This window comes from Eptesicus fuscus, chromosome 21, assembly GCF_027574615.1.
Source record: "Eptesicus fuscus isolate TK198812 chromosome 21, DD_ASM_mEF_20220401, whole genome shotgun sequence".
Taxonomy (NCBI): Eukaryota; Metazoa; Chordata; class Mammalia; order Chiroptera; family Vespertilionidae; genus Eptesicus; species Eptesicus fuscus.
In genome coordinates, this window is record NC_072493.1 from 8,080,885 (window position 1) to 8,108,426 (window position 27,542).

The 27,542-nt window shown below is 42.6% G+C and overlaps 2 protein-coding genes across 3 annotated transcripts in view; one reads left to right on the forward strand and one right to left on the reverse strand.

Moving 5' to 3' along the window:
* COG4 (component of oligomeric golgi complex 4) overlaps positions 1-25,819 on the reverse strand; it is a 30,757-nt gene extending 4,938 nt beyond the window's left edge. Inside the window, exons 1-14 of one of the 2 annotated variants that reach the window (XM_008139990.3) lie at positions 25,649-25,819; positions 23,956-24,038; positions 22,870-22,984; positions 20,996-21,170; positions 19,173-19,366; positions 17,102-17,207; positions 16,434-16,591; positions 15,328-15,383; positions 12,821-12,954; positions 10,086-10,204; positions 9,368-9,534; positions 8,081-8,246; positions 3,706-3,768; positions 1,332-1,448 (exon numbers count right to left, since the gene is read on the reverse strand). In XM_008139990.3, coding sequence (XP_008138212.2) covers positions 1,332-1,448; positions 3,706-3,768; positions 8,081-8,246; positions 9,368-9,534; positions 10,086-10,204; positions 12,821-12,954; positions 15,328-15,383; positions 16,434-16,591; positions 17,102-17,207; positions 19,173-19,366; positions 20,996-21,170; positions 22,870-22,984; positions 23,956-24,038; positions 25,649-25,819 — 1,824 coding nt within the window. Of the gene's footprint in view, positions 1-1,331; positions 1,449-3,705; positions 3,769-8,080; positions 8,247-9,367; positions 9,535-10,085; positions 10,205-12,820; positions 12,955-15,327; positions 15,384-16,433; positions 16,592-17,101; positions 17,208-19,172; positions 19,367-20,995; positions 21,171-22,869; positions 22,985-23,955; positions 24,039-25,510; positions 25,611-25,648 lie in introns of those variants that run through there. The other variant, XM_054711323.1, reaches the window with a different exon arrangement.
* Positions 25,820-26,078: 259 nt separating this feature from the next.
* SF3B3 (splicing factor 3b subunit 3) overlaps positions 26,079-27,542 on the forward strand; it is a 48,736-nt gene continuing 47,272 nt past the window's right edge. The window contains exon 1 of the mRNA XM_054710206.1: positions 26,079-26,278. The gene's annotated coding sequence lies outside the window, so the exon portion shown is untranslated. The remainder of the gene's footprint in view (positions 26,279-27,542) is intronic.

The following is a 27,542-nucleotide window of genomic DNA, read 5'->3' on the forward strand; positions in this document are numbered from 1 at the left end:
ACAAGGGAGCACCCATACGATTGTCAGCTGATTTCTCAACAGAAACTATGCAGGCCAGACAGGAGTGGCAAGAAATATTCAAAGTGATGAATAGCAAGAACCTACAACCAAGATTACCCAGCAAAGCTATCATTCAGAATTGAAGGTCAGATAAAGAGCTTCACAGATAAGAAAAAGCTAAAGGAGTTCATCACCACCAAACCAGTATTATATGAAATGCTGAAAGGTATTCTTTAAGAAGAGGAAGAAGAAGAAAAAAGTAAAGATAAAAATTATGAACAACAAATACATATTTATCAACAATTGAATCTAAAAATCAAGTGAATTAAAACTCTGAGGAACAGAATAAACTGGTGAATATAATAGAATCAGGGGCATAGAATGGGAGTGGATTGATAATTCTCAGGGGGAAAGGGGTGTGGGGGGTACGGGAAGAGACTGGACAAAAATCGTACACCTATGGATGAGGACAGTGGAGGGGAGGTAAGGGCAGAGGGTGGGGTGGGAACCAGGTGGAGGGGAGCTATGGAGGGAAAAAGGAGAAACAATTGTAATAATCTGAACAATAAAGATTTATTAAATAAAAAAAAAAACATGGGGTAAAAAAATAATTATTAAGTATAACAGGATATTGTAAAAATTAAGTTACGAAAATTTTATTAAAACATTTCTTACACAGTTATAATGGCTGGGTCGCAAAAAATATTCATTGTGAGCCGCATGGGGCCTGCGGGCTGCGAGTTTGACATGCTTGGTGCACACGCTCAAAAGAAGAGATTTCTGGCCCTGGCTGGTGTGGCTCAGTTGGTTGAGCATTGCCCTATACACAAAGAGGCTGCGGTTTGATTACGGTCAGGGCACATGCCCGGGTTGCGGGCTCCATCCCCGGCAGGCCAATAGGTATTTCTTTCATTGATGTCTCTCTCTCTCTCCCTGCCCACTCTCTCTAAAATCAATGAAAGAAATTTTGTTATTAAAAAAAAAAAAGGAAGAGATTTGAGTGCCCAGTACTATGACTAAGCCCAAGCAATAAGTCTAAGTAACCATGTGGTTCCATTTCCTCAGAGCACCTTTCTGAGGGCTCTTGGCACCGGGGGGCCAAGTACAGATTCTAGAGGGCCAGAATGCTAGCTTGTCAATGTGACAAGTGTACTGCTGGAAGACCAATGGGGCCTTTAGTCCCAGGGATCGCATACTGTCAGTGGCTTGCATGCTATTTCTTCACCCCTCCTTCCTGTTTCTTTATACACAGAGTCCATAGTAAGGCAGTAACAGTCTTCTCCAAGCAACACAGGCAGAGGATTCAGCCAGTAGCTGAACCTGGGGCTTACCTGCAAGAGGTCTTTGAATTTGTTGGACACGGCGGCCAAGTCAGAAAGGCAGCTGTCAAACTTGGCCTGGGCCTGCTCCCCACCAATGCCCTGGCTGAACAGCTTGGTACAGTCACTCTAGGAGAGAACACCCAGTTTTCAGACTTCTAAGCAAGGGCTGAGGGCGTGTGGAGGGCGGCAACATGCAACCAGCCATTTCTCCTACTCTAGCCTTCTCTGGGAATAGCTAAGGCCAATCCTAGGCAAGAGTCCTGAGTGGGTTTCAGAAACCTAGATTCTATCCTGGTGGCTAGCCACTTGACTCCCACTTCCCCCTAACCAGTGTTAGGGGATGTGAATAAGAAACACAAAACCAGACATCTTTTCATACCTTTAGAGATAGACATTCCTAGGTTCAATTCCTGGCATAGCCACCTATTAGTTGAGTGACCTTGGTCAAGTGATTTAGTTTCAGAACATTGATTTTACTGTCTATAAAATAAGAACACAAATCCTGCTTCCTTGGTGGTTGTGAGAGTTGGATGAAATGATGCGCAAAGTGCTTAGCCCAATGCCTGGCACGTAGTAGGCACTAAGGTCATATTAGCTATTGTTATATTTCTGATTTTAAAATATTGTAGTCTGGCAGCCCAAGGAAGATAGTCATGAATAGAGCTAAGATTTAACTGCTTACCTTGTTCTAAGCATTTTATTTTTATTAAAGTAACTATCATATGAAGTACTATTATTATCCCTGTTATACAGATGAGGAAACTGGGGCACAGAGAGTTATAACTAAAGCCACGCAACAGTCAGTTGAATAGCTGGGATTCCAGGTGGGAATTCTAGTATCAGAGCACTTGTTCTGAATCCCCACACTACAGCCCAGGTGCACAGAACTTCACAGGGGAGCTGCTTGAAGCTCACCATGTTTGGATTGCAACTCCCCACATTGCTTGTAGCCTCCTTATTAAGTCTGTGCTGCTTTGGCTACAGCGGGAGCAGCATTGTGGGAGAGTTGTAAAGGGACTGATGTAGATCCATTCCTACAGCACTCCAATCTTTACTGTTAGCTCTTTAACCTCATCTGTAAAACGGACATCATGCCGCCTGACCTCGTGGATTAAGAACACATGTGAAATCCAAATCCAAAGGGGGTAGGATTTATGGGAATTGTTTTTAGATTTTTGCTATCCTTTTTTTCTTTCACTTGGCTAATTCTACCAGTTCAGTTCTGAATGCATAACATTTCTTAAAATTTTATTTCAAAATCCAACAGACGAAGTAAAAGATGAAGTCAGGAATATAAGATGCCATGGCTCAGAAACAATGATGACAGTTACCTTGTTAGAATACATGCAATGTGATAGACTATGCTTTTGGTACTTTGTGTCACTCTTATTTTATCCAATTCTAAAGCCCCTTTTTGGATAAATTCATAATCTAGTCCAGGTTACAGTACTACTGTCAATCCCATCTGACTGTACTCCCTGAGCCCCTCAGAAACCCCATCAGCTACGGGGCCCTCTTCTCTGTGTGCTGGCCCTCAGCCTCCTCAGTCTGCCCAGCCCTATGCATGTGGAGCCCTGTGCTTCTGCAGCAGAGCTGAGTACAAGTGCCACGAGGGAGAAGGACCTTGGCCTCCCTCCTTCCCCAGAGGCAGAGTTGGGCCCCTTGTCTTCTAATACTTAAAGTGATTGCTCCATGCTGTTATATGTAACTATTAATACAATTTACTATTATTGCATCCCTCTCACGTACCAGGTGCTTTACATTATCTAGTTCAATTCTCACAACCACCCTGGGGGGCAGAGATCACTCTTCCTATTTTACAAATGAGAAAACTAAGGCTCAGGGAGGGTACAGAACTTGCCTTAGGCTGCACCACTGGTCAGTGGTCAAGTGGAGATTTGAACTCAGGGGTATTTGACTTCCAAGTGAAAACAATTTTCAATATACTATGCAGCCTTCCTTTAAAAAATAGTAACAGCGACCAGCTTTGTACAAGGTTTGGTGACTCTATCTCATCTTAATCTCTTACATTTATAGAGGGCTTTATCATTTTTATAGTGTTTTCAACCATAGTTTTTTTTGTGTTTTTTTAATTATGCCACCCAACAAACCCAAAGTAGGGCATCATTTAATAGATGAGAGAACTAAAGCTTTGAGAGTTAAGACACTTGTCCAAGGTCACATGCTAAGATGGGCTGGAAGATCTAATCTGAATTCTGATTCCCAGATCTTGGGCCAGAGCTCTTCACACTAGTGAAGCCCTCCAGTGCTCGAAAGAAGAGACTGGCTCAGTGCTCTAATTGCCACAGTCCCACCAGGAGTGCACAGGGCTCCCTCCGGGGGAGACTGCAGTGGCTCAAAGCTGTAGGCAATTCCTCTGTACCTCCAGCGTCTTCTTCAGAGTAGAGATGTTTTCACTGCAGATTTCCACGTTGTTCAGAGTCACCTGGGAGATGAGGAGAGAAGAATGTGACTTCCTGCTCATCGGTGTCTGTACTCATTCCAGTGCCAGACTGGCTGACACCTGCACTCCTGAGGCTCAGATGAGGGCTGAGGACTGAAATCAGGCAGGGCCCTCAGATCTCAGGTTGGGCAGAATAGTGAGCCAGCTTGCTCTTTTCCTGGCCCTGACACCAAGGCAACAAAGCCAACCTGACATCAGAGGTAGTGACCCAAGGTTTCAGGTCTTTTTTCTCCACGTTTAGGCACACTGGCCTGGGAGATATCCCGAGGCTTCGAACCTCCAGCTCCAGGTCAGTGATGCAAAGGCTGACACTCATTAAAGAAACGCTTCCTGAGCCCTGGCACCCAGGAGGCACTTTCTCATACAAATACCCTCTCAAAACAAGCATTACCAAGCCAGCTCACAGAGAGGGACAGAACTTCTCAGATGAAATGGTTCACCAAGGCTAGCCAAGAATTCACTCAGCAAATACTTACCTAGCGCTGGCCACCTGCCAGGCACTGTCCTAGGCACCAGGGAGAAAGCAGTTAACAAAACAGACAAAATTCACTCCCTCACAGAATCTACATTCCAGAAGGGAAGTCTGGTAATATATGTAATTTATAATGTCAGGTAGTGATAAACACTGTGAAGAAAAAGAAAGCATGGTAAAGAGACAGGAACTCAGAGAGTGACAGACCACAGAGCTAGAGCCGGATTAGAGCCAAGGACTCCTCTCATAATTCAATGGACTTTTAAGAGAGGTGCTGAAATACCAATCATAAAAACCAGCATGTGACAAAGTGATAATTAAGGCACGAACTGCTATGGCCATTTTGAGGAAAGAACAAACGTTTTGGTCTGAGCCCTTCAAGGAAAGCTCCATGGCAGAGTTGTTAACTGAGCTGAATTTAAAAGGCTGGAACATAACTCTGACAGGAGATGACGGTGAGTACCAGCCCCCACAGCCCACTGTCCAGTTCGGTATCTTCTTAATGGTACTTAGGATGACCCGATGTTTGTTTCTTGCCTGCCTTTCTCACTAGAATGACAGCTCCCTGAAGACAGGGACGTTGTCTTCACACCACTGTGTCTCTAGTAGAAAACTGTGCAACATAACTTTCCTGATGATGGAAATATTAGAAATCTGAACTGTCCAGTATGGTAGCCTCTATTGAGCTACTAGAAATGTGGCTAGTGCAACTTAGGAAATGGATTTTAAAATTTAAATTCACAAGGAAAAGAAAAGAAAATTTAAATTCATCTTTTTTCATCACCATTTATCCCCCTGTACCCTTAAAATTTATATTTAAATAGCCACATGTGGTTAGAGCTACCGTACTGAGCAGTGCAGCTCTAGAACTGAAGACAGTGCCTGAAGTTTCTCAATAAATATTTGTTGAATGAGTGAATAGAGAGGAAGTAACATAAGCAAATGCAGAGTGGCAGAAAATTCCAGAAGGTGTTTGGGGATCAGCAGAGTCAGTGCACAGACAAGTGCAGGAAAATGGTAAGAGGTGGGTAAAGTCAGACTGGCACTTGGGTGCTCTGCTGTCCTGTGGACAGTGGGGTGATACTGAGGATTATTTAAAGCAGGTGAATGGCACATGAGCACAGCTGTGGGTTGGGAATACTAACCTGTGTGGGGCAGAGATTAAAATCTGAGAGGATCATACAGCCTTTGAACTGGTGTGCTGGTGACATGACCAGGAAGGCAAAGGTGATGTAGAGAGGAACCAGTTTTCAAGAGATTAAGTCAGGAGCTTCAGGATTTCAAGGTAGAAGACTCCCAGAAGCTCAGGAGGTTGAGATTAGGCCACCCCTCTGGTCTCCTGAGAATGCTCCCCTTATCAGTGTCCTGCAGCCAGTACTGAAAGGTCATGCTGCTGACCGTGCTAAGGCTGCTTCCACTGTGATGGATAAGACGTAAGGCCTTACATTAGCATGCCACACACAAGGCTGCTAACATCACCAGTTCTAGGGAGTTAACTGCACTGTCATGACTGCTCAAGGATTAAGATGACAACATAAATGTTTCTAAGGCATTTAAGGGCACCAAGAATAATCTGTCATGAGGGGAAAATGGATTTGGGTTCAAATGGTACTGATTTTAAAATTTCCTTGTACCGACAGCCCTTGTAAGCAAGGACTCACTGGGCTTATCCCAGCTCATGGTGAATGATATGTCAGCACCGTTGGGGATTTAATCTTGACAACCAAATGAATCAAGGTGACACAAGAAATAGGCCCTGCGGTGGAAATGGTGACATTTTAAGTACCTGGTGTCAGAAAAACTAGAATCCTATCACCAAGCATTCAGAATCACTTCTTTTTTTTTTTTAACTTACTTTTTTATTTTTAGAGAGAGAAAGGGAGGGAGGAAGGGAGGTAGGGAAGGATGGAGAGAGAAAGAAACATTGATTTGTTGTTCCACTTATTTATGCATTGACTAATTGATTTTTGTATCGGGAATCAAATCTACAACCTTGGCAAATCAGGACGACATTCTAACCAACTGAGCTAGAGCTATCCGGCCAGGACCTCAGCATCACCTTTCTTTCTTTCATTCTTTTTAGCATCATCTTTCTTATTGGCCTTATTTTCTGGGCCCTCAAATAATGAAATTATCTGAATGGGAACAGCCAATGCACAAATGCACAGCCATTAGCCTAATGGGGACTGTGGAGCTGAGTGGTGGAAAATAGGACTAGAGTGGCAGGATGGGTGAGATTCAGAGGGCCTTCAACAAACCACCAGGCAAAGATGGCTAGCTTTGTTGTGGTATGTAGCAAGGAGTTGTTTCTGAGTAGAGAAATGAAAGAATGAAATAAGTTCTGTAAAAAATGAAATGGAATGTAAACAAAACGGAAATGTAAGTTAACCCATGATCATATGAAGCTGGCTGCCAGACATTCTGGCAAAGTTCTCCAAAGGCACCATACTCAGAGGCAACAGTTTCTCTGAACTAATACTCTTTTTTGGCAACAACCATGACATTCCAGATCGACAGAACCCATGCCCAGGGAACATATTTTCCATGACAGGAAGAGAGTGGGGCTGCCTAAAGAGCCTCCATATCTGTCTGAGGACTAGTCACTGTGGGTTCCCTTGTACAGAGACAGGTAGGTATTAGCATATTTAGGTTTCTGTCTGAGAAAGTACCAGCTCCGAACTCCTTTGGAAGTTAAGAATCTGAAAAGCTAAGGTCCCTGCTTCCAGAAAAAAATACATACATACACTTTTGCATCCAACCCAAGGGTATTCATAGTCTGTGTGCTGATTGAGAGCTCTGCTACTGGATGTTTCCTTCAGCCTCTGATCCTCAGGATCCAAGAAGACTAGAGTCTGGCCAATGTAAGGGTGGAGCAGAGTGACCTCTCACAGTGCTGTTTCATTCATGCCAAGACAGCAAGTGCCAGAGAAGCCTGGATGTGAGCTCAGGACTCATCTGTGCTTTTGGCTCATTACACACTAAGTGTGGTATAAATCCTTTCATCCTTCCACATTTCTCCTTCGCCAGCTGTCACACAACTGGAAGAATCAATGCTTCATCACATCTGTCATTCTGGGAGGCTAAGGGCTTTACCAAGGCCACCTTTCTGAGGATGTTGAAAGCCTAAGAAGTGTGCTAGAAAAGCAGTCCTGGTAGGCTTGACGGATTGGCACCCATCGTATTGGGGGACTGTCCTCAGAGGAGCCGGCTGGAGGCCTGGCACATATTCTAGTCGGTCCTATGGCAAATGCAAGCCAAGCTCTAAGTGGAGCCCCTGAACAGCTGCATAGTGCTCTCGTGGATGCGCACTCCAGAAAGCTGAGCACCCAGACTTTAGGCAGGAAACAGTGCCTGTCCTGGATCAAGCTCCTCAGAAATAGGCCCCTGGGTAAGAAAGGTTTCAGAACCTTCTAAGATGAGCTGTCCTTAAAGGAGTTTTCCTTCTACATAGATACTAGAGTAGTGGTTCTCAACCTTTCTAATGCTGCGACCCTTTAATACAATTCCTCATGTTGTGGTGACCCCCACCCATAAAATTATTTTCATTGCTACTTCATAACTGTAATTTTGCTACTGTTAATGAATTGTAATGTAAATAAATATCTGTGTTTTCCGATGGTCTTAGGCTCTACAGCAGCGGTTCTCAACCTGTGGGTCGCGACCCACAGGTTGAAAACCGGTCGCAGCATTAGAGGGAAAATCTGAGCTCACTGCACTAGAGGGAAAATCTCTAGTTGAAGGTTATACTGTAGCTTACAGATCATAGTTTTACCTCCTGAGATAGATAAACTAACCCAGCTCTTGGCTGGTGGGGCTACCTACCAGGAAAGACAGCTTGGCCTCGTCAGTGCTCTCAATGCCTTTTGTGTCAAATTTTCCCTGCTGGAGGCTGCTGTGCATGATGTTCACGGCACTCGTCACCCCACGCTGGATGTCCTGTAAGGTGGTGGCTGGGAAGCCCATCCGAAGCTTGTTACACAGAACATCCCTAGGGGCAGAATGGCAAATGGGGATTGATGGGCATCGATAGTGCTCAATCTGGCCTCCGGGACAGCAGGACCAGAGGGCCCCCTACCCTGACCCAGCAGAGTATGACCAATCCTTGAGACGACTGTAGGAGACCTTGAGCAGCCAGGCTATGACAGAGACCAATATGAGGCTTTCAGGTATCACCACTGAGCTCCAACAAACTCAGAAGTTCAGCTTAATGTAAGGCTGTCAGTTCAGGACTCTAGTCCATATTTCACCATATATGAGGTGTGGTATCTTTGACAAGGAATGGAATCTCTTTAAGCCTCAGTTTCCCCATCTATAAAACAGAGCTAATAGCTCCTACCTCACAGGGTTGTTTTAGCAGGCAATCAGCATAGTGGTAACTATGTAAATACTAGCGTTCCTGTTGCAGGAAAAATCCTGCAATAGGATTTCCTGCTGCACTCTACCACGCCTCCGCTCCGCCCTTGTCGCCCACCCCGCCTTCTCCTCCAGCCCGCCTTCGTTTCCCTTCTCCCCCGGCCCTGCCTCCACTCCGCCCTTGTCGCCCGCCCCGCCTTCTCTGCCAGCCCTCCTGCTTTTCCCTTCGGCCCTGGCCCTGACTTCGCTCCTCCCTTCTCCTCCCTTCTCCCCCCCCCCCCACAGCTTGCTTGCTTCTTTGAAGCTTTACTCCCTTCTGCAGCTCTTGGCTTCTTTCCACGCTGTCTTGATATGCAAATCAGCAGCCATATTTGTTGGGGGTAATTTGCATACTCGTCCTGATTGGCTGGTGGGTGTGGCTGGTAGGTGTAGCGAAGGTGCGGTTAATTTGCATATTTGTCTATTATTAGATTAGATTACAACTACTGCTTTCATCTGAAATGCCTGTTCTCTTTCATAGGACTAAGGGCAATGACCTCTCCAAGCTAATGCAGGGAACAGTGACTTGGCCCATAAGATATTTGGCTGCTGTACAGCTGCCTGGAGCCAAGGATGTTGTGCTATGGATAAGAGGTTTTATCCTGTATAGAACTAAACTATTATAAGGGAAAAAAGGAAGAAACAAATGGGCCTCAAAAATCAATCACAATTAGGACCTTCCTGCCTCCTAGAAATGAGACAGAGCACCAACCATACCTGAAGTCAGATTCCAATTCTGTGGTGGCGAGGTTGATCATAGCACAGAGACAGTCAATGCTGGAGCTGGACAGAGCCCGCCCAATGCACTTCTTAACAATGTAGAAGACATCGTCCACCATGCTGGATGTCAGCTGGCCCTTCTCATAGGTGTCCAGAGCCACAGCCTACCCAAAAGGCAAAGCACCCAGTAAGGGCCCCCGTTCTACATGTCAGTTTGAGATGGTTCTGGAGTAGGCCCTGGCTCTGCTTCCTTTTCTATACCTTGTCCATATTTTCCCCCACATGGTTTACCCTGGTCAACAGCTGGGTGTGAATAGTCCTTATTAAAATAGCTCACTTCCCTATTGATTGCTTAAGAAATTAAGTATTTAGGGCCTCTGCCTTGAGGACAACTATTACCTGGGATGTAAGAGATCAGGAGAGGCCCTTCTTCCCCAAGACTCCTCACCACATACCTCCACGGAGGCAGGGGACAAGTAGACGCCCTGACGAGTGAGGTGCTCTTTTTTGATCCTTGGGAAAGAAGTCCCACCTGGATCTATGAAGAGCATGACAATTCCAAAGCATAACAACTAACCATACAAAGTGGTGCCACTCAACCTGCAAGGGTATTCTCAAAGCAGGACCAAGAAATATGACATGCCTTGGCCATTCCCTTCAGCCTGGCTTCTTGGACAGGAGGCCCCATTTCCAAGGGATGTGTCCTCTGTCCTACCTTATTCACAGTCTCCCTCATGAAGTACTCCTCCATAGTAATATACAAGCCAATCAGCTCCTGCATGGTGCAGCTCAACAGGCAATTGTTGAGGAGTTTGTCCAGACACTTCTGGTGCTCTAGGGGACAGCCAAGACAGAACACTCACTTTTCTTCCTCAAGGGAAACAGATTGACCTTTTTCATTTCTCCAGCTTCCGTTCTAGTCTTTACTCCAAATGTGTACATGATTTACTTGGTTACAATCACAGTATAGATAGTTTTGTACTGTGCTTTAAAAATTATAAATATTTTCAATGTTTCTTCATAGCTTTTTTCTTCTTTTAGCTTACTTATTTTTAATGACTATGTTTTATCAGGTAGAGTCTATATTTTTAAAAACTACTGTCCTATATTAAGACCCCTCGGTTATTTATTACAAACATTTTGCCATAAGATAATTAGAGATCAGAGTGATTGCAGATTATAGTGAACATTTTTGAACAAAGCACTTTTTACTTCTTTTTCATTATTGCCTTAGAATTAGTAAGACTCAAAAGATACGTTTCTAGGGCAAAGAATGAAATACATTGGGTATAATACATTTCATTCTCTAAACCAGTGAATTTTCTATGATGATAAAAGTGTTCTTTATCTGTGTTGTCTAATGTGGTAACTACTATTGAAGAATTGAAATGTGGCTAATATGAAATTTTTTAAAAATATATTTTTATTGATTTCAGAGAGGAAGGGGAGAGAGAAACATCAATGAGAGAGAATCATTGATTGACTGCTTCCTGCACGCCCCTACTGGGAATCAAGCCTGATACCCAGGCATGTGCCCTTGGCCGGAATCGAACCTGGGACCCTTCAGTCTGCAGGCGGACACTCTATCCACTGAACCAAACCAACTAGGGCAGAGGTCGGCAAACTGCGGCTCGCGAGCCACATGCGGCTCATGAGCCACGGTTTGCCGCTCTGTTGACTAATGAGTTTGCTGACCACTGAGCTAGGGCACTAATCTAAATTTTTAAATTTTATTTCATTTTAATTCAATTTAAATTGTTAACAGGTGGCTGTGGTTACTACATTGGATAGCACAGCTCTGAACAATGACAGTTATAATTAATATGAATGATGCCCAAAACTCCAAATAAGGGACAAACCACCAATTCAACCTCCTTTAAACACCAATTCAAGGCAATGCCACTTGGGCCATATAACTAGTTCCTCTGCCATGTATTATTTGTACAAGTCATGCAGAATGCTGGGTTGGTCTCATCACCAGTTTGGAGAATTCTGTAATAGTTGCCTAGCAGGAATTAAATGTTTTTAAAAACCTGGAGTAGCCGAAACCGGTTTGGCTCAATGGATAGAGCGTCGGCCTGCGGACTGAAAGGTCCCAGGTTCGATTCCGGTCAAGGGCATGTACCTTGGTTGCGGGCACATCCCCGGTAGGGGTTGTGCAAGAGGCAGCTGATTGATGTTTCTCTATCATCGATGTTTCTAACTTTCTATCCCTCTCTCTTCCTCTCTGTAAAAAAATCAATAAAATATATTAAAAAAAAACAAAAAACAAAACAAAAAAACCTGGAGTAAATTTATAAATAAAATAGAACTGTGGCACACTTTTTAAAATGTATTTATCCCTTCAAAATTGTGACTGGGAGTACTGAGAGATATTTTTATTGATTTTAGAGAAGAAGGGAGAGGGAGAGAGAGAGAGAAACATCAGTGATGAGAGAGAATCATTGATTGATTGCCTCCTGCACATCCCCTACTGGGGGTGGAGCCTGCAACCCAGGCATGTGCCTTTGACAATAATTGAACCTGGGACCCTTCAGTCCACAGGCCGACGCTCTATCCACTGAGCCAAACCAGCTAGAGCTACACTATATACTCTTTTTGTATGCTCTTCCTTTATACTATACTAGAGGCCCAGTGCATGAAATTTGTGCACCGGTGTGTGTGTGGGGGTCCCCTCAGCCTGGCCTGGACCCTCTTGCAATCCAGGACCCCTTAGGGGATGTCCGACTGCTGGTTCAGGCCCAATCCCACAGGCAGTTGGACATCCCTCTTGCAATCCGGGACCACTGGCTCCTAACCACCTCTGCCTGCCTTCCTGATCGCCCCTAACCACTTGCCTGCCTGCCTGATCGCCCCTAACTGCCTCTGCCTCATCACCCCTAACTGCTTCTGCCTCGGTCCCCGCTGGAAGGTCGTTCAGCTGTTCGGTCTAATTAGCATATTACGCTTTTATTATTGCAGATATTCTTTTCTCAATATTGTACTTCAATACAATATTAAGGTATAATTTATGTACCATAAAATTAACCTATTATATGTATACAACTCAATGATGTTTTTTAGTAACTTGATAGAGTTTTGCAACAATTGCTACAATCCAGTCTGGAATAGTCCTATCACTCCCAAAGTTCCCTCATGAAGTTCCCTCACTCCCTCCCTCCTTCCATCATGTGTACATATCACCTATTTAAACACCAGTCCCTAAACCAAAGCTGATAAGGATGCATGGTGTGGGGGAAATAGCAGAGGAAAATAATTAGATGGCTTCAAAGGCCCAGTCCAATTCCAAATTCAGTTAAGTCTAGATTTTTCTCCTGGGAGTCAATTTGCCCATAGACCCCCAGACGCCAACAAACCCATCACTTCCTTATTTAGAGATCTGTGGCTTAACTATGAAACAACAATAACCATACCCTAGCCCTCCCAAGGAATATGGGAAATGCATTTTACCTTGCTTTACTTCTTCTGAGGCCATGGAGTCCCCCACCTCAAAATCAGAGCTGATCCTCTTCCTGAGGAAGCTTAAATACAGCTCACTGCGGGCATTCATCAGGGTAACTTCAGTCAAGATAGGGTCCAGTTCCCTGAGACACATGCAGCAGAAGAAATAAGCAGGACACTGGGTTCCTTCAGACAGAAAAGCTACAGGGCAAACATACTCCCATACATCCCTTCCCCACTGGGTCCAGAAGGTCTGTGCCAGATGGTCATCCTGGCTCTGCTGACCCAATTATAATCAGAGAGAGCTGTCAACCACATATTCCACTTACACATTTCACCCAAATCACTCAGCCCTTAAAATCCTGCCAGGACTAAATAAGAGACTTGGAGGTGTGTTTTTGTTAGCAGTTTGAGTAAAAATGATATATGCCTCATGTGAGAGAAAACAAACCTTCCCAACCTCTTATTTAGCTGTGATGAGATTTTGGGGGGTACCATTAAACTATCCCACACCCATTCATCTACTCATCTGAATAGCCCAAACAATCTAAGATAAAAAAGTTGGAGGACTAACACTTCCCAATTTCAAAACTTACTACAAAGCTACAGCATTCAAAACAGTGTGGTACTGTCCTGGCTGGTTTGGCTCAGTAGATAGAGCGTCGGCCTGGGCACTGAAGGGTCCCAGGTTTGATTCTGGTCAAGGACACATGCCTGGGTTGCAGGCTCTATCCCCAGTAGGGGGCGTGCAGGAGGCAGCTGATCAATGATTCTCTCTTATCATTGATGTTTCAATCTCTCTCTTCCTCTCCCTCTCCCTGCCTCTCTGAACTCAATAAAAAAATATATTAAAAAACACACAAAACAGTGTGGTACTGACATTAGAATAGACCTTTAGATTAATTCAGAGTCCAGAAATCTTCACATTTATGGTCAACTGATTACTAGGGAGAGTGTAAAAACCATTCAATAGGAAAGGAATAGTCTTTTCAACAAATTGTGCTAGGATAACTGATATGTGTATTTTAAAAAATGAAGTTGAACCCCCTACTTCAGTTTATATAAACAAATTGACTAATTTTCCACTGAAGACCAAGAGATCTTTTCAAGACATAAATCTGGTCATATCATAATCAAGATTTCCATAGCTCTTAGGATACAAGACCTGGAATAGCCTAACTCTAACAACCTCTTCAGATTCATCTCACGTCAGGTTCTCCCCAACTTTCTGCACTTCAACTACAATGACCTTCTTTCACTTTTTCAAACACACAGGGCCTTTTGCACACACTATCCCTGCTCTATGTGGAACACTCTTCACCTTATTCCTACTTATTAAACTTAAGGTCTCAGAGCTAAGGTCATTGTCTCAGGAATATTTCCTTGAACTTCATCAGCTTAGTCTGTATCCCTATATTACACATCCTCCTGTCCCTACACTTAATATATCATAGTGGTTAACAGCATGAACTCTAGAGTCAGGTTACTTGGATTCTTTTCTTGGCTCTGCCACTTTCTAGCTGTATGATCTTGGGCAAGTCACTTAACCCTCTAGGCTTTGGTTTCCTCATCTGTAAAAAAATGTTTATGGATTAAATCAGTGATCCTCAACCGAGGGTGATTTTATCCCTCAGGGAAAATTTGGCAGCATCTGGAGACATTTTTGATGGTCATAACTGGAGGGTGTTACCAGCAGCTAGTGGGTGAAGGTCAGGGATGCTAAATATCCTATAATGCACAGCCTAAATGCCAATAGTACAGAGGCTGAGAAAGCCTGGATTAAATGATTTAACATTTGTTAAGTGCTTAGAACAATGTCTGGCATATAGTAAACACTACAGACCAGAGATGCCACAAAGAAAGAATTAGGTTTGTTTTGCTCACTTTGCTTGCTGCCATATTCCCAGTGCTTGACATGTAATGTCTACTCAGTAAAAATTTGATTGAATGAATACATTTTAATGTTTGGATTTTCTTTTAACAAGCATATATTATTATTATTTTTTAAAAATATATATTTTATTTTTTACAGAGAGGAAGAGAGAGGGATAGAGTTAGAAACATCAATGAGAGAGAAACATCGATCAGCTGCCTCCTGCACACCTCCTATTGGGGATGTATCCGCAACCAAGGTACATGCCCTTGACTGGAATCGAACCTGGGACCTTTCAGTCCGCAGGCCGATGCTCTATCCATTGAGCCAAACCGGTTAGGGCAGCATATATTATTTTTATTAGAAAAGTTAAAAGCTTAAAATTTTAGGGTAGTAGTTGCTTTTGGGAGAGGGGTGGAGGAGTCATTTGGGGACTTCAAAAGTATTGGTAATGATCAATTATTCTTTATGAACCATATAGGTTATATATGTGCTTTTGTTTGTATGATATAGTCCATTAAAGAAAACCAAGAGTCACAGATAAATATTCTTAAAACATAGACCACATTGTAACAGAGTAGTGTCTGAATGATACATGATTGCCAAACCAAACACTTATGGGCTGAAGAAGAGAGATTATTACCTTGGTTCTATTTTTTCTGTTGTAGAATTTCTCAAGTTGCTCTGGACATGCCGGAACTGCAAAACACCACATATAAGAGTGCTCTTCCCCACCCTCCTTGTAGCTGCCTTTTGCTGGTCACTCCAAATTTCTGGCATATAAGAATGTTCGGTTAGTGGGCTTAACAGACACGCCAAAAGTAGGCCTTCAGGATGATAAGCCAAAGATATTTTGATTTAGGTGGTAATGCTCACATCTATTATTGCATTTATTTTTATTTTTTGACTGTATTCCCCCATTCAATCTTGGCTGCCACAATCGGACAGACAGAAAGTTCAAGGACCCTTTTTTCTTGCATCTGCATTGGAATCTTAGCAGCAACATATTATTGCATTTAAAAGTAATGCTAGTGGTATGCCAAAGGACTACTGTCTAGAGCAGTGATGGGCAACCTTTTGAGCTTGGTGTGTCAAACTTTGCCAAAAAACTGAGCATAACTCAGGTAGTGTGTCACTTTGAGGAAAAAACATTATTTCGCGATATTTATAGTTTAAATAACATAAATGTATAATTGTTATATATAATTGTATTTAATAAACCTCAGCGGCCGCGTGTCATCAGAAATGGCTACGCGTGTCAGTGCTGACACGCGTGTCATAGGTTCGCCATCACTGGTCTAGAGTCTATGGGACTACTATTTCTAAGTCCTACTCTTTACTCTCTCTGCTCAAAGGAATGGAGAAATAAAGTTCTGAAAAAGCAAATGTTACCTTTAGCACTTAAGGGAACTAAGAGAAATGTGTGACATATTACTTGACACTGAATAGAATCTTCACAAAATTCTCATTATATCACTAGAAAGCACAGTTGCACATTCTGTGATAAAGAACTGGTTTAATGTTTCTGTTGTGTTCCTTTTAGGAAGCCTTTTCCAGTTCCTCTTCAATCTTGTACTGAGGCCATCACCATCATGACACCTCAAGTCCTGATGGGCAAGATGCAGGCCAGTCTGCATTCAGTCTTTATTTTTCTTCTGTCTGCATCTCCTTCCTCTTTCCCCCTGTTTATTCCATTTGGTGTCCCTGGTTAACACTGCTTCCAAACCACTTGTAGCTTCCCCTGCTCACCTGCTGGTGGTAGTTCCTCTGCTTGATGAACTTGTTCACCACCTTCTCCACCTGTCTGTCACATTCCACCTGCAGATATTTTATCAGGGTATAAAGTCTCCCTGGCCCATAATAGGTCTCCACTATTGGTTGGTGAGTTTCCACAATGCGGGCAATCCCTAGAGAGAAGAAAGTAAGAGGGTTGGATTCCAAATGTTCTTCTCGTATAATAAGCTCTTTTCTTCCAGCCAAGGCTGACCCAGGGTTAACTCAACCCTTTTGGTTGTTTCACCTCCCCAAATGAATACAAATGGTTCTTGTCAGTGCTAGAATCTGCTAAGCAAATTTGTCTGTTAAATATGCTCTGTACTTGGTACACCAGCAGGCATTTCCTAAGCTATACTGACAATTTGTACAGAAATATCTTTAAAAATTAGCATCACTCTCTTCCCAGTAATGTATTTAAGGGTTAAATTTATTCTTATAGTTTGGTCTTGAGGGCTAGGAAGGATCAAACTAATCTTTGCTAACCTGATGTTGACTTGGGAAGTTAATTCTCCAATAAACCAGTATACAGTAAGTTACAGGATTAAATTAAAGGCATTAGGCTAGTGGGGAGAGAAGAAAAGCTAGGATGCAGGTGTTAGGATAAGGTCTGCCATCTCCCTAGAGTGGGGAAAGAGGCTTGCCTTCAAACAGCAGAGTGAGTGTATCTGCAAAGATGATTGCAGCTCTTCGATCACTCATGTCCGTCTCTAGTACCAATAGCAGATTTTCCTCAGCTTTACTGGCAACCTGAAAAAAAAAAAAAAATCCACATATATTTTTCAGACCAAAGGCTAGTCTCAGTTTTCCAAAAAGATTTCCCATTACCTTTCTTTTTCCCATGAGAACTCTGGATTGTCTAAGCCTCAGGCAAGACAAGGAACTTGAACTCAGAGGTATATATAATGCTTTTCTCTTGCTTAAAAATATGTTCTGCCATTAGCCAAGGGAGAGAGCCCCCAATTTCAATAATCACCTGAAAGTGTAATTCAAAGTTATCATTAATGGTATTTTATTGAGCAGGACAAGGAATCTGGGCCCTGCTGAATGGACTTTTAAAGAATTAAAAGTAGAAGCCATTTCAAGGTCCCAGATGGCAAACTACTGATTACAAAAAAGTACCATAAAGCCTTGGCCAGTGTGGCTCAGTCGGATGGAGCATCGTCCCATACACCAAAAGGTAGCGTGGATCAATTCTGTCAGAGGACATACCTAGGTTGTGGGTTTGATCCCTGGTTGGGGTGAGTTTAAGAGGCAACCGATTGATGTTTCTCTCTCACATCAATGTTTGTTTCTTTTCTCTCTCTCTCTCTCTCCCTTCCTCTAAAATCAATACACATATCCTCGGGTGAGGATTAAAATAAATAAATTTTAAAAAATAAGAAATGTAACATAAAGCAGCTGTATTTTATTTTGATTAATTTTTTAGAATGGGTAAAATACAAACACTTAAATGTTCAAAAGGGACAAAAGTTTCACTGTTAACCCTTCCAAAAATACCCCATGCTTATACAAGCATATATCTCTATTGCCATGGCCCTCATTTTAAACAGGAATGGTAGCATACTGTTGTTTAACTTAATAAACCATATATGTTAGAGAGTGAAATATGTCAGCACACATGCAACTATCTTATTTTTCTTTTCTTTTTGGTAACTTTTTAAAAATATATATTTTTTATTGATTTCAGAGAGGAAGGGAGAGGGAGAGAGAGAGAAATATCAATGATAAGAGGGAATCATTGATCAGCTGCCTCCCGCACACCCTCTACCGGGGACCGAGCTCACAACCCGGGCATGTGTCCTTGACTAGAATTGAACCCAAGACCCTTGAGTCTGCAAGCCAACGATCTATACACTGAGCCAAACTGGCTAGGGCCTGTCTTATTTTTCTTAATGGCAGATTAGTGTCTCATTTCAGAAAATTGCAGGGGGGAGACAGGATGCACTGTGACATATAGTTTAAAAAAAACAAGCCCTGGCCAGGTGGCTAAGTTGGTTAAAGTGTCGTCCTGTACACTAAAAAGGTTGCGGGTTTGATTCCTGGTCAGGGCACATACCTAGGTTGCTGGTCCCCAGTCGGGGCGCATACGAGAGGCAACCAATAATGTTTCCCTGTCTCTCAAATCAATAAAAACATATCCTTGGGTGAGGGTTAAAAAAATACAAATAAATAAACAAACAATAGTTTCTGCACACATGCCTCCTGGAATTTGCTTCTTTCCATCTAAGGTAGGGGAAGAGGGCTAAGACTTTAATTGGAGCTTGCTTCTTTATCAGGATTTAACCCCAAGTGACCTAATCTGCTTCATGTTATTGTGGCTTATTTTGAAACTCAACCCTAGTTATGAAGTCTTAAAAGCACTGACCAACAATTCAAAATGCTCTTTAAAGAAGTCAGTTCCTGGCTGACAGTTTGAAAAGGATGAGTCAACTTGTCAGAGAATTTGCATTTTAATTTTCCTATACTTTCACTTGGTCTGTTGGAAATAAATGTACATCAGCAGATGTCCAGACTAGGCCTGGCACACAGTAGACTGGAAATAGACAAATGTTGAATGAATGCATGCATTCAGTCCTGCCAGGCTATTGCAAGAGCAGGAAAGGGGAGTCACATCCAGAGGCAAGAAATTATCCACTGACACTGGATCTACCCAGTACTCCAATCTGTACACAGAGAACCATACCATTATCTGCCAAGAATCAGGGGCCATACCTGCTTGCAAAGATATTCTGAGAATTTGCTTAATCCATCTTCATGCAAACCCAGTAGTGGAAAGATCTTGAAGAAGCGCTCCACCTGGGGCAGATCCCCTTCCTTAGTGGCAATAGCAAACTTCTCTGTTACAATGGCTTTGAGACGCTGTTCAGCTTCCTGTAGCAATTTCAGGTTGGCATCAATCATGCTCCCTGTGCAATGGGGAGAAAGTGAAAATTAATACCACTTAGTCTGTGCACCACTTTTCTTTTCTTTTTGTTTGTTAATCTTCACCCAAGGATATTTTTTCCCACTGACTTTTTTTAAAGTATTCGTTAAAAAAATGTTTTTATTGATTTCAGAGAAAAAGGAAGGGAGAGGAAGAGAGAGAGATAGAAACATTGATGAGAGAGAAATATCAACATTGATTGACTGCCTCCTGCACACCCTCTCATGGGGATGGAGCCTGCAACCTGGGCATGTGCCCTAACCAGGAATTGAACTGGCGACCTCCTGTGCATAGGTAGATGCTCAACCACAGAGCCATAGTGGCCGGACTCCTTTGACTTTTTAGAGAGAATAGAAGGGAGGAAGGGAGAGAGAGAGAAACATTGATGTAAGAGAGACACATTGATTAGTTGCCTCCTGCATGTGCCCCGACCAGGCTGGGGATTGAATATGCAACCCAGGTACATGCCCTTGACAGGGAATAGAACTCACGACCCTTTAGTTCAACAGCCGACACTCTAGTCACTAAGCAAAACTGGCCAGGACTGTGAACCACTTTTCATTAAAAAATATGTATTAAGCATTTACTGTGTGCAAGATACTGTACTAGTAATGTAGATGATTAAAAGATGAATCAGCCATAATCCTATTGTCACAGAAGTTATAATTGAGTGAAAGAGAGAAGCTTTGTGTACAGATAACTATAATAAATTCAGTATATGATAGATATCATAAATAAAGGTGCCCATAAGTCACATTTCTGTTTGAAGTAATCAGAAAAGGCTTCCTAAGGAAGGTGACATCCCATCTCCAAGACGGACTGAATTTTGATACCTGAATAAAAGGAACATACATTTCAGGCAAAGGTTATGAAGTGAGTAAATAGAAACAGAAAGATTAAAAAAAAAAAGTATTGCAGAGTATTTAAAATAGTACTATAGTTATACGAGGACTTTTAATTGTGCGGAAGGTTGGCGCCTGTAACCCCCACGTTGTTCAAAGGTCAACTATAGTATTATGTGCCCTGGCATTTGGAGCTCAATAAATATTTGCACAATGAATGAATGCATGAGTGAATAGCATGAAATAAGGCTAGAAAGGGTGAGTCAAGATTATGAAAGGCCCAGAATACAAGGCTAAGAATTTAATTAAAAAATATATATTTTTTATTGATTTCAGAGAAGAAGGGAGAGAGAGCGAGAGCGAGAGAGAGACATCAATGATGAGAGAGAATCATTGGTCAGCTGCCTCCTGTACTCCCCACACTGGGGATCGAGCCTGCAACCTGGGCATGTGCCCTGTCTGGGAATCTAACTGTGAACTCCTGGTTCATAGGTCAATGCTCAACCACTGAGCCGTGCTGGCTGGGCAGAATTTGTTTTTTTAAGTAGGCAAGTGGAAAGAACCCACTGGCTAGAGAACAGATCTGCATTCAATTTCCTTTTCCATAAAATAGGAATAACACTGCCCTGGGATGATGTGGGCCCCATAGAGGGTCTATTGCCAGACAAAAAAATTCCTAACAATAGATGCCCTTCTCCTGCTTGAGTGTGCCTACTTCAGATTACAGATGCTTGTAAGTTAACTAGAAATCAACAGTTCGGGACGCTGACCTTCTTTCCCCTGTCGGCTGAGCTCGATGACTGACTTGTCCAGGCACAAGTAACGGTGAATGTGGGCTGCAGCCTGCTCATAATCTTCATTCCTCAAAGCAGTCTGAACTCCATCCATGCAGAACTTCAGGTCCAAGATATCATCAGCTCTCTGAATAGCTTGATAGAGGCGGTTCTGCAAAAAGACTCGGTGCTCAGCAACAATGTCCTATTCTTTCAAAAACATCTCTTCAGAAGATAGAAAGATTCAGGGACTGAATATGGTTAACTATAGGTCCTTTTCAGTTCTCACTGGGAAATTAAAAACACTACCACTCACAAAACTGTTCTTACTAATGATCAAGATCACTGACAAGTATCATGCAATTTAATTTATGTGACCAGATCATCCAAATAATGGAAGCAAGCACAGGGATAATCCATATTTTCTTTCCTTTTTTATTTTTTTTTTTTTAAAAAAAAGCTGTTCAAACCAAGCAAACAGATTTTATTTTTTTATTTACTGACTTTTGGAGAAAGAGAGGAAGGGGAAGAGAGAGAGAGAAGTGATTGTGGTTTCACCTATTTATGCATTCACTGGTTGATTCTTGTATGTTCCCTGAACAGGGATTGAACCTGCAACCTTAGTGTATGGGACAAGGCCCTAATCAACTGAGCTACCCAGCCAGGGTGATAATCCATATTTATATCTGGATTACATTTGACATTTTTGAAACGTGACATTGTAAACCAAGTTATAAAGTAAATGAAAAATGTAAGAAACTAATTTTCTACTAGAATGAGCAAGAATGTTTAAAAATAACTTTTGTGAGTTGGTGGTTATGTGGCTTAGTTTTGTGGTAAGTTATTTTTACAGAATCTGAACACACAGATTAGGAAAAGTTATACTATTTCACAGGGCAAACCAAGGCTGAGAATGATTTGTTCAAGAGCTCAGACTCTGCCATTCTGTTCAATACAGAAGCCACTAACCACAGAACTTGAAATGTGGCTAGTCCAAATTAAGGTGTATGTATATAAAATATACACTGGATTTAAAACATCTCATTATTACAATTTTATAGAAATTACATAGTATTTAAATGGTATCATGGATATGAGTTAAATAAAACATATTTCAAAAATGATTTTCACCTATTTCTGTTTCACTTTTTAAAAATGACTACTAGAAAATTTTAAAGTACATATGTGGTTGGTATTAAATATCTTCTTTTCTAATCTGAATCATTTTTATTTCATTTTCTTGTCTAATTGCCCTCGCTAGAACCTCCAGTGTGATGGTGAAGAGAAGCAGCAAGAGGTGACATCTTTGTTTTGTTTCTAATCTGAGGGGGAAAGCAGCCAGTCTCTAACCAGTAAGTGTGTTATCTGTGGGTTTATAAGTGTGTTACCTGTGGGTTTATAAGTGTGTTATCTGTGGGTTTATAAGTGTGTTATCTGTGGGTTTTTCACAGATGCCCTTTATCAGGCTGAGTAAGTTCCTTTCTATTCCACGTATTTTGATAAGGGGTGTTAAATTTTGTAAAATACTTTTTTTAGTCTATAAGATGATCATGTGTATTTTGTCTTTTCCTATTGATATATTACATTAATTTTCATATGTGCAATCAACTCTCCATTCTGGAGATAAATCCCACTTGCACATACTATGGACCTTTTTATATGTTGCTGGATTCTATTTGCTAATGTTGTTGAGAATGTCTGTCTATATTCATAAGAACAACTGGTCTGGAGTTTTCTTTTGTTATGATACCTTTGTCTGGTTTTGGTATCTTACATTAGATTTCTATTGGATAGTGCTGCTCTAATTTCTAGTGTGGTGGCTTTTCTACTGTCTTCTACTAACTCAAACATAAACACCATGATGGGATTACCTTAGCCAGGTCAAGCTGACGAACTTTGCTGGACACATTCTCAGCTAGGTTGCAGGTAAAGGTGATCATTCCAGCTAGCTGCTTTGCATCACCTTCAATCAACTGCAGGTTGGGACTGGAGATACACATTGTCAGCACACATGTATGCACAGGGGCAGAAGGTAGTAGTAAGAGATGGGAAAAATCTTTTTGCAGATGGAGACTAGGTCTTTCTACTTCTTTTGTACCTCCCCACAATTCTTAGCTTAAATCATTCTATTAACAGTTTTTCCTCCCAAGCGTGTTTTACTGTAAACTCAGGCCTATACTTTAAAGACACCCTTAAATAGGTACTGTCAAAGAATTAGAGAACAGATTCTCCCAACTGTTTTTTTCTCTCTTTATTTTTCCCCCATCACAATTTATCATCCTATACCCTCTTCAAGTGAGCATAAAATGTATTAACCAACAATCTGAGAGGATGATACCAAAGAGCAATTTTTATGACTACCAAATACACAACATTTGTAAGAACAGCAGTTCTCAAACTTGAGCCATGCACCAGAGCCTCTTGGTATGCTTACTAAAAAACAGATTCCTGGCTCTAACCGGTTTGGCTCAGTGGATAGAGCATCGGCCTGCGGACTCAAGGGTCCCAGGTTCGATTCTGGTCAAGGGCATGTACCTTGGTTGCGGGCACATCCCCAGTGGGGGGTGTGCAAGAGGCAGCTGATCGATGTTTCTCTCTCACTGATGTTTCTAGCTCTCTATCCCTCTCCCTTCCTCTCTGTAAAAAAAAAAAAAAAATCAATAAAATATATTTCAAAAAATAAAAATAAAGAACAGATTCCTTAACCCCCACCCCAGAGTTTCTGATTCAGTAGGTTTGGGGTGGGGCCCTAGAATTTGTATTTCCAACAAGTTTCCAAGTGATGTTGCTAATGTTGGTACTGCTGGTCAAGGACACTTTGAAAACCCTTAGGTGTTCACTTTACCTTGAAGTAATGCTCCTGTTTCACACTCAACTGGCATTTTATAACAGATAGGAAAAATAACGTATCCAGTGGACCCTGCTGTAGAGTAACTCTTGCTGAGATGAAGACTCACCCCATCCGATGGAGAGTGACCATCTTACTTTCAATGGTGTTTTGCTGTTCCAAAAGAGCATCCAGCTCTCTTTCCACCACTTTCTGAAACACACAGAAGCACCCTGTCATTGGAATACTCAGAAGGAATCCGAAGAGTTACCTAACCCAACCGCTTAGCTGAAGGATGAATGTCATTTCAAATGTCTTCTTTCCTTCCACTAAATGCCCCCCCCCAGGATATTAACAAACAATACTTAATTTTTGCAATTACCACACTGCATAACAATTATTATGTATATCTTATTTCATCTACTAGATGACCACCACAAAGGTGAGAACAAACCTTTATTCAATATCATTAGCATAGTGCCTAACACAGGAAAGCCTTTAAAATATAATGGCTAAACAAACGAAACTTCCAAAGTGGCAGCTACAGAAAGTCTCTTCCTAGTGTATAATTCTCTCTCAGCCACGCCACTTACTGCATTGCCTCAATTAATGTAACCTTCTTATGCTTGAGTGTCTTCACCCGTAAAATAGGAATAGTAATCCGTATCTCATGGGACTGTTGTGGGAGCCAAACGAGATAACAAACATAAAGTATGTGGCTTATGGTTAAACAACAACTATTAATATTAGCTATGCATGTCTGTGAGAATAGTCTAGTAGGATCGAGACGGAAATTTCACCTTGACAGTTATCAAATACAAATTCAGAACTAACCCTGTTCTGTCTGTAAGACTGACTTAATTTTTTCCCAAAGAATCAATTGACTCAATGAATGCAAGCTTAGGAATGAGTACTTAATTTCATAAAGCACACCTTGCTGAAAAACCTATCAGGAACTGCTAGAGCTGGTGCAATACCTGAAAATATTAAGATGTCAATGACTCCTCCCTCAACTACCCCCCCAAGGCTGAAACTGCCTTTTGTGCTCAACCTTATTTAAATGTTTGGTTTTAGGGAACAGCTACTAAACTGTTAGATCAGGGCTTAAATCTTTTTCTTTTGACTGGCAAGGAACCCAACTGACATTTAAAAATGCATTGACAGCATCAGGTTGCCACAGAAACGTGAGAGGCAGAAAGGAGATAAAAGGCCAAGGAATCCTGGCGAGAATAGAGTCCACGCCCCCTCACCTGACACGGTGCCAGGGGTACAAGAGAGGAAGTGACTTGTCCAGGATTAGGCAGCTGTGCATGACTCTTAAAACCTCAAGCTTCTACAAAGCTCTGCACGAAACGCTAAAATTACACTCCCCAAATCAAGAGTAAGTTTTAAAACGCTTCCCCTTTATTTGCAATGTCTGCAGGCTTCAATGAGATAACAGGGTGCAAGCATTTCATGGTTTTAAAACTGCTAAGCTAATGCAAGAAAACCTTTATTCTTACTTTGAGAACCAGGCGAATTGGCATATATTCTCAATCTAACTTGAATCCCGCGGAGAGCAGGAGACACTCAGTCTTAAAGGGAAATCAATGGGGGGAGAAGGGCGGTACGCAGATAACAGGGAAAACAAGCTTGGGGCATCAGACTGAGTGAAGGGAGATGGCAGGTCCCAAGAACCACTCAACTGCATTCCTGCTTCTCCAGTAGGTGCTTTTTCGTTTCCCTCGGCAAGAAGAAAGCTTCCCACAGCCCAGATTTCCCGACTGACGGCTCCTACGCCCACTACCCCTGGGTGCTCCAGGAAAAAGGCTCAGCCCTCCCACCTCCTCGCCGCAGAGCCGTTCGTACACAGCCTCCAGCTCCTGCAGCTCCGTCAGGGAGCGAATGAGCTCGGTGGAGATTTCGGAGCAACGGCCTCCTCCCACTCCCTCCGGCGGCGGAGGCGCCCCTAACAGCTTCTGAGGGGAATTGAGGTCCGCCATCTTGGTTCCCATTCCGTGTTTCCGGCCCCGCGAGGCCCCTCTCCTCGTCGGCGCGCGGGTGTTTGGGGCTGCCTACGGAAGTGCCCGAGAAACTGATTTTTTTAAATGTTTACTTTAAAAAGTCTTTTCATGTTCTAGTCTTCTGGAAAAAGCGACAGTCATAAGGTATGTTTAAATAATTTTCAATACGGGGTGGCTGCAAGAGCGATGCGTTAAAAAAATAGATTATACATCCTTCAGGCGCCGGTGGGGCCTTCTTCCACCGCGCGCTAACCGGAAGGCCCTCATTTTGAGAGCTAATGGCGGATGCCGGCGTGTCGGCGTTGGCGGTGGCTTAGGCCTTGAAGGAACTCTGCATCCGTTGGATATCTACACCATCTTCCCGGCTGCAGGGTAAAGAACCAGCCCTCCGTCTTCCCCCCGGCCCACGGAGGCGTAGAGCGGCCATATAGCAGTGTGCGCCGGTTTTCGGTAAGGGGGTCTCTGCGGCAACCGAGGTCAGGGGATTCGGGCAAGAAACGAGAGGGCGACAGGAACGCTTGGGACGTGAAAACGGCTACCAGGAATTATTCCCTTTTCTGTCTACAAGGTGGGAAAGAAACCTGGCTAAAAATAAGCCTGTAGGGATTGCCTAGCTTTTAGGCCCTGGTGCTCTTTGGATTTGCGGGTGGTGTGAGGAAGGGCGGGAGGGAGGGCTCCTGGAGACGGTCAACACTTGTGCGCCAAGGTGGGGGGAAAAACACCTAACGTATTGAAACGAGTAAATAACGGAAACAGTCTTTGGAGCTAAGACCCTGTTTTGAATTGCGTTTGGGTACTTGGTCATCGTGTTTCCTCGAACTCTGATACTCAGTTTTTATCATTTGCAAAATGGGCAATGATGTCGACCTTGAAGACTGCAGAGTGGGAGTGCGACGACGTGCATTTGGCACATGAGAAGGGACGGAGTGAGCAATTTCTAGTCATCAGACTGGAGAGAGAGGTGCGGGAAGTCACAAAGTTTACCGGGTGTTAGCCCGGGATGGTTCCTGGTGCATAGTTATTGCAGTTTTAGGCTGATCTTCCTCCGAAATGCACCTTTCTCCATTGCCCCGATAAAAGAACAGGTTTGGGGAAAGTGAATCCCAGGGATGGGAATGGATGGGGTCAGTTACAAAGCAACTTGAAAGTAGGCTGGGTTCTTCATCTGTAAATAAAAGGCAGCCTGGAGGGAGCTTTTCAGGGGATCAAAAGTGGCCTGTGGTTTCCTCTGCCGGTTAAAAAAGCAACACAAAACCAATTTTTTTTTACCTTTAATATGGTTAATCTTATAGCATGGATCATGTTAACAATAACGTGAAATTTGTTGTTGATACCTGCAACATTGAAATTGTTTCAATGAATTTTTATGACCAGAGGAAGATGCCAGTGTGAACAAATACTTAAGTATTTTTAAGAATTACGGTCGCTACTTTAAAAAAAAAATAAAAATATATATATATATATATATATATATTTATTAATCGCATAGAGGAGCATCAATGATGAGAGGGAATCATTGACTGGCTGTCTCTTGCACCAGCCGGCAACCCGGGCATGTGCCCTTGACCAGAATTGAACCTGGGACCCTTCAGTCTTCAGGCTGAGGCTCTATCCACTAAGCCAAACCGGCCAGGGCACTTTTCAATTGAGAGCAATTACAGTGTATTCTCTGCCTATATTTTTCTGACTTGAAGCTGAGCACAACTTTCCCTGG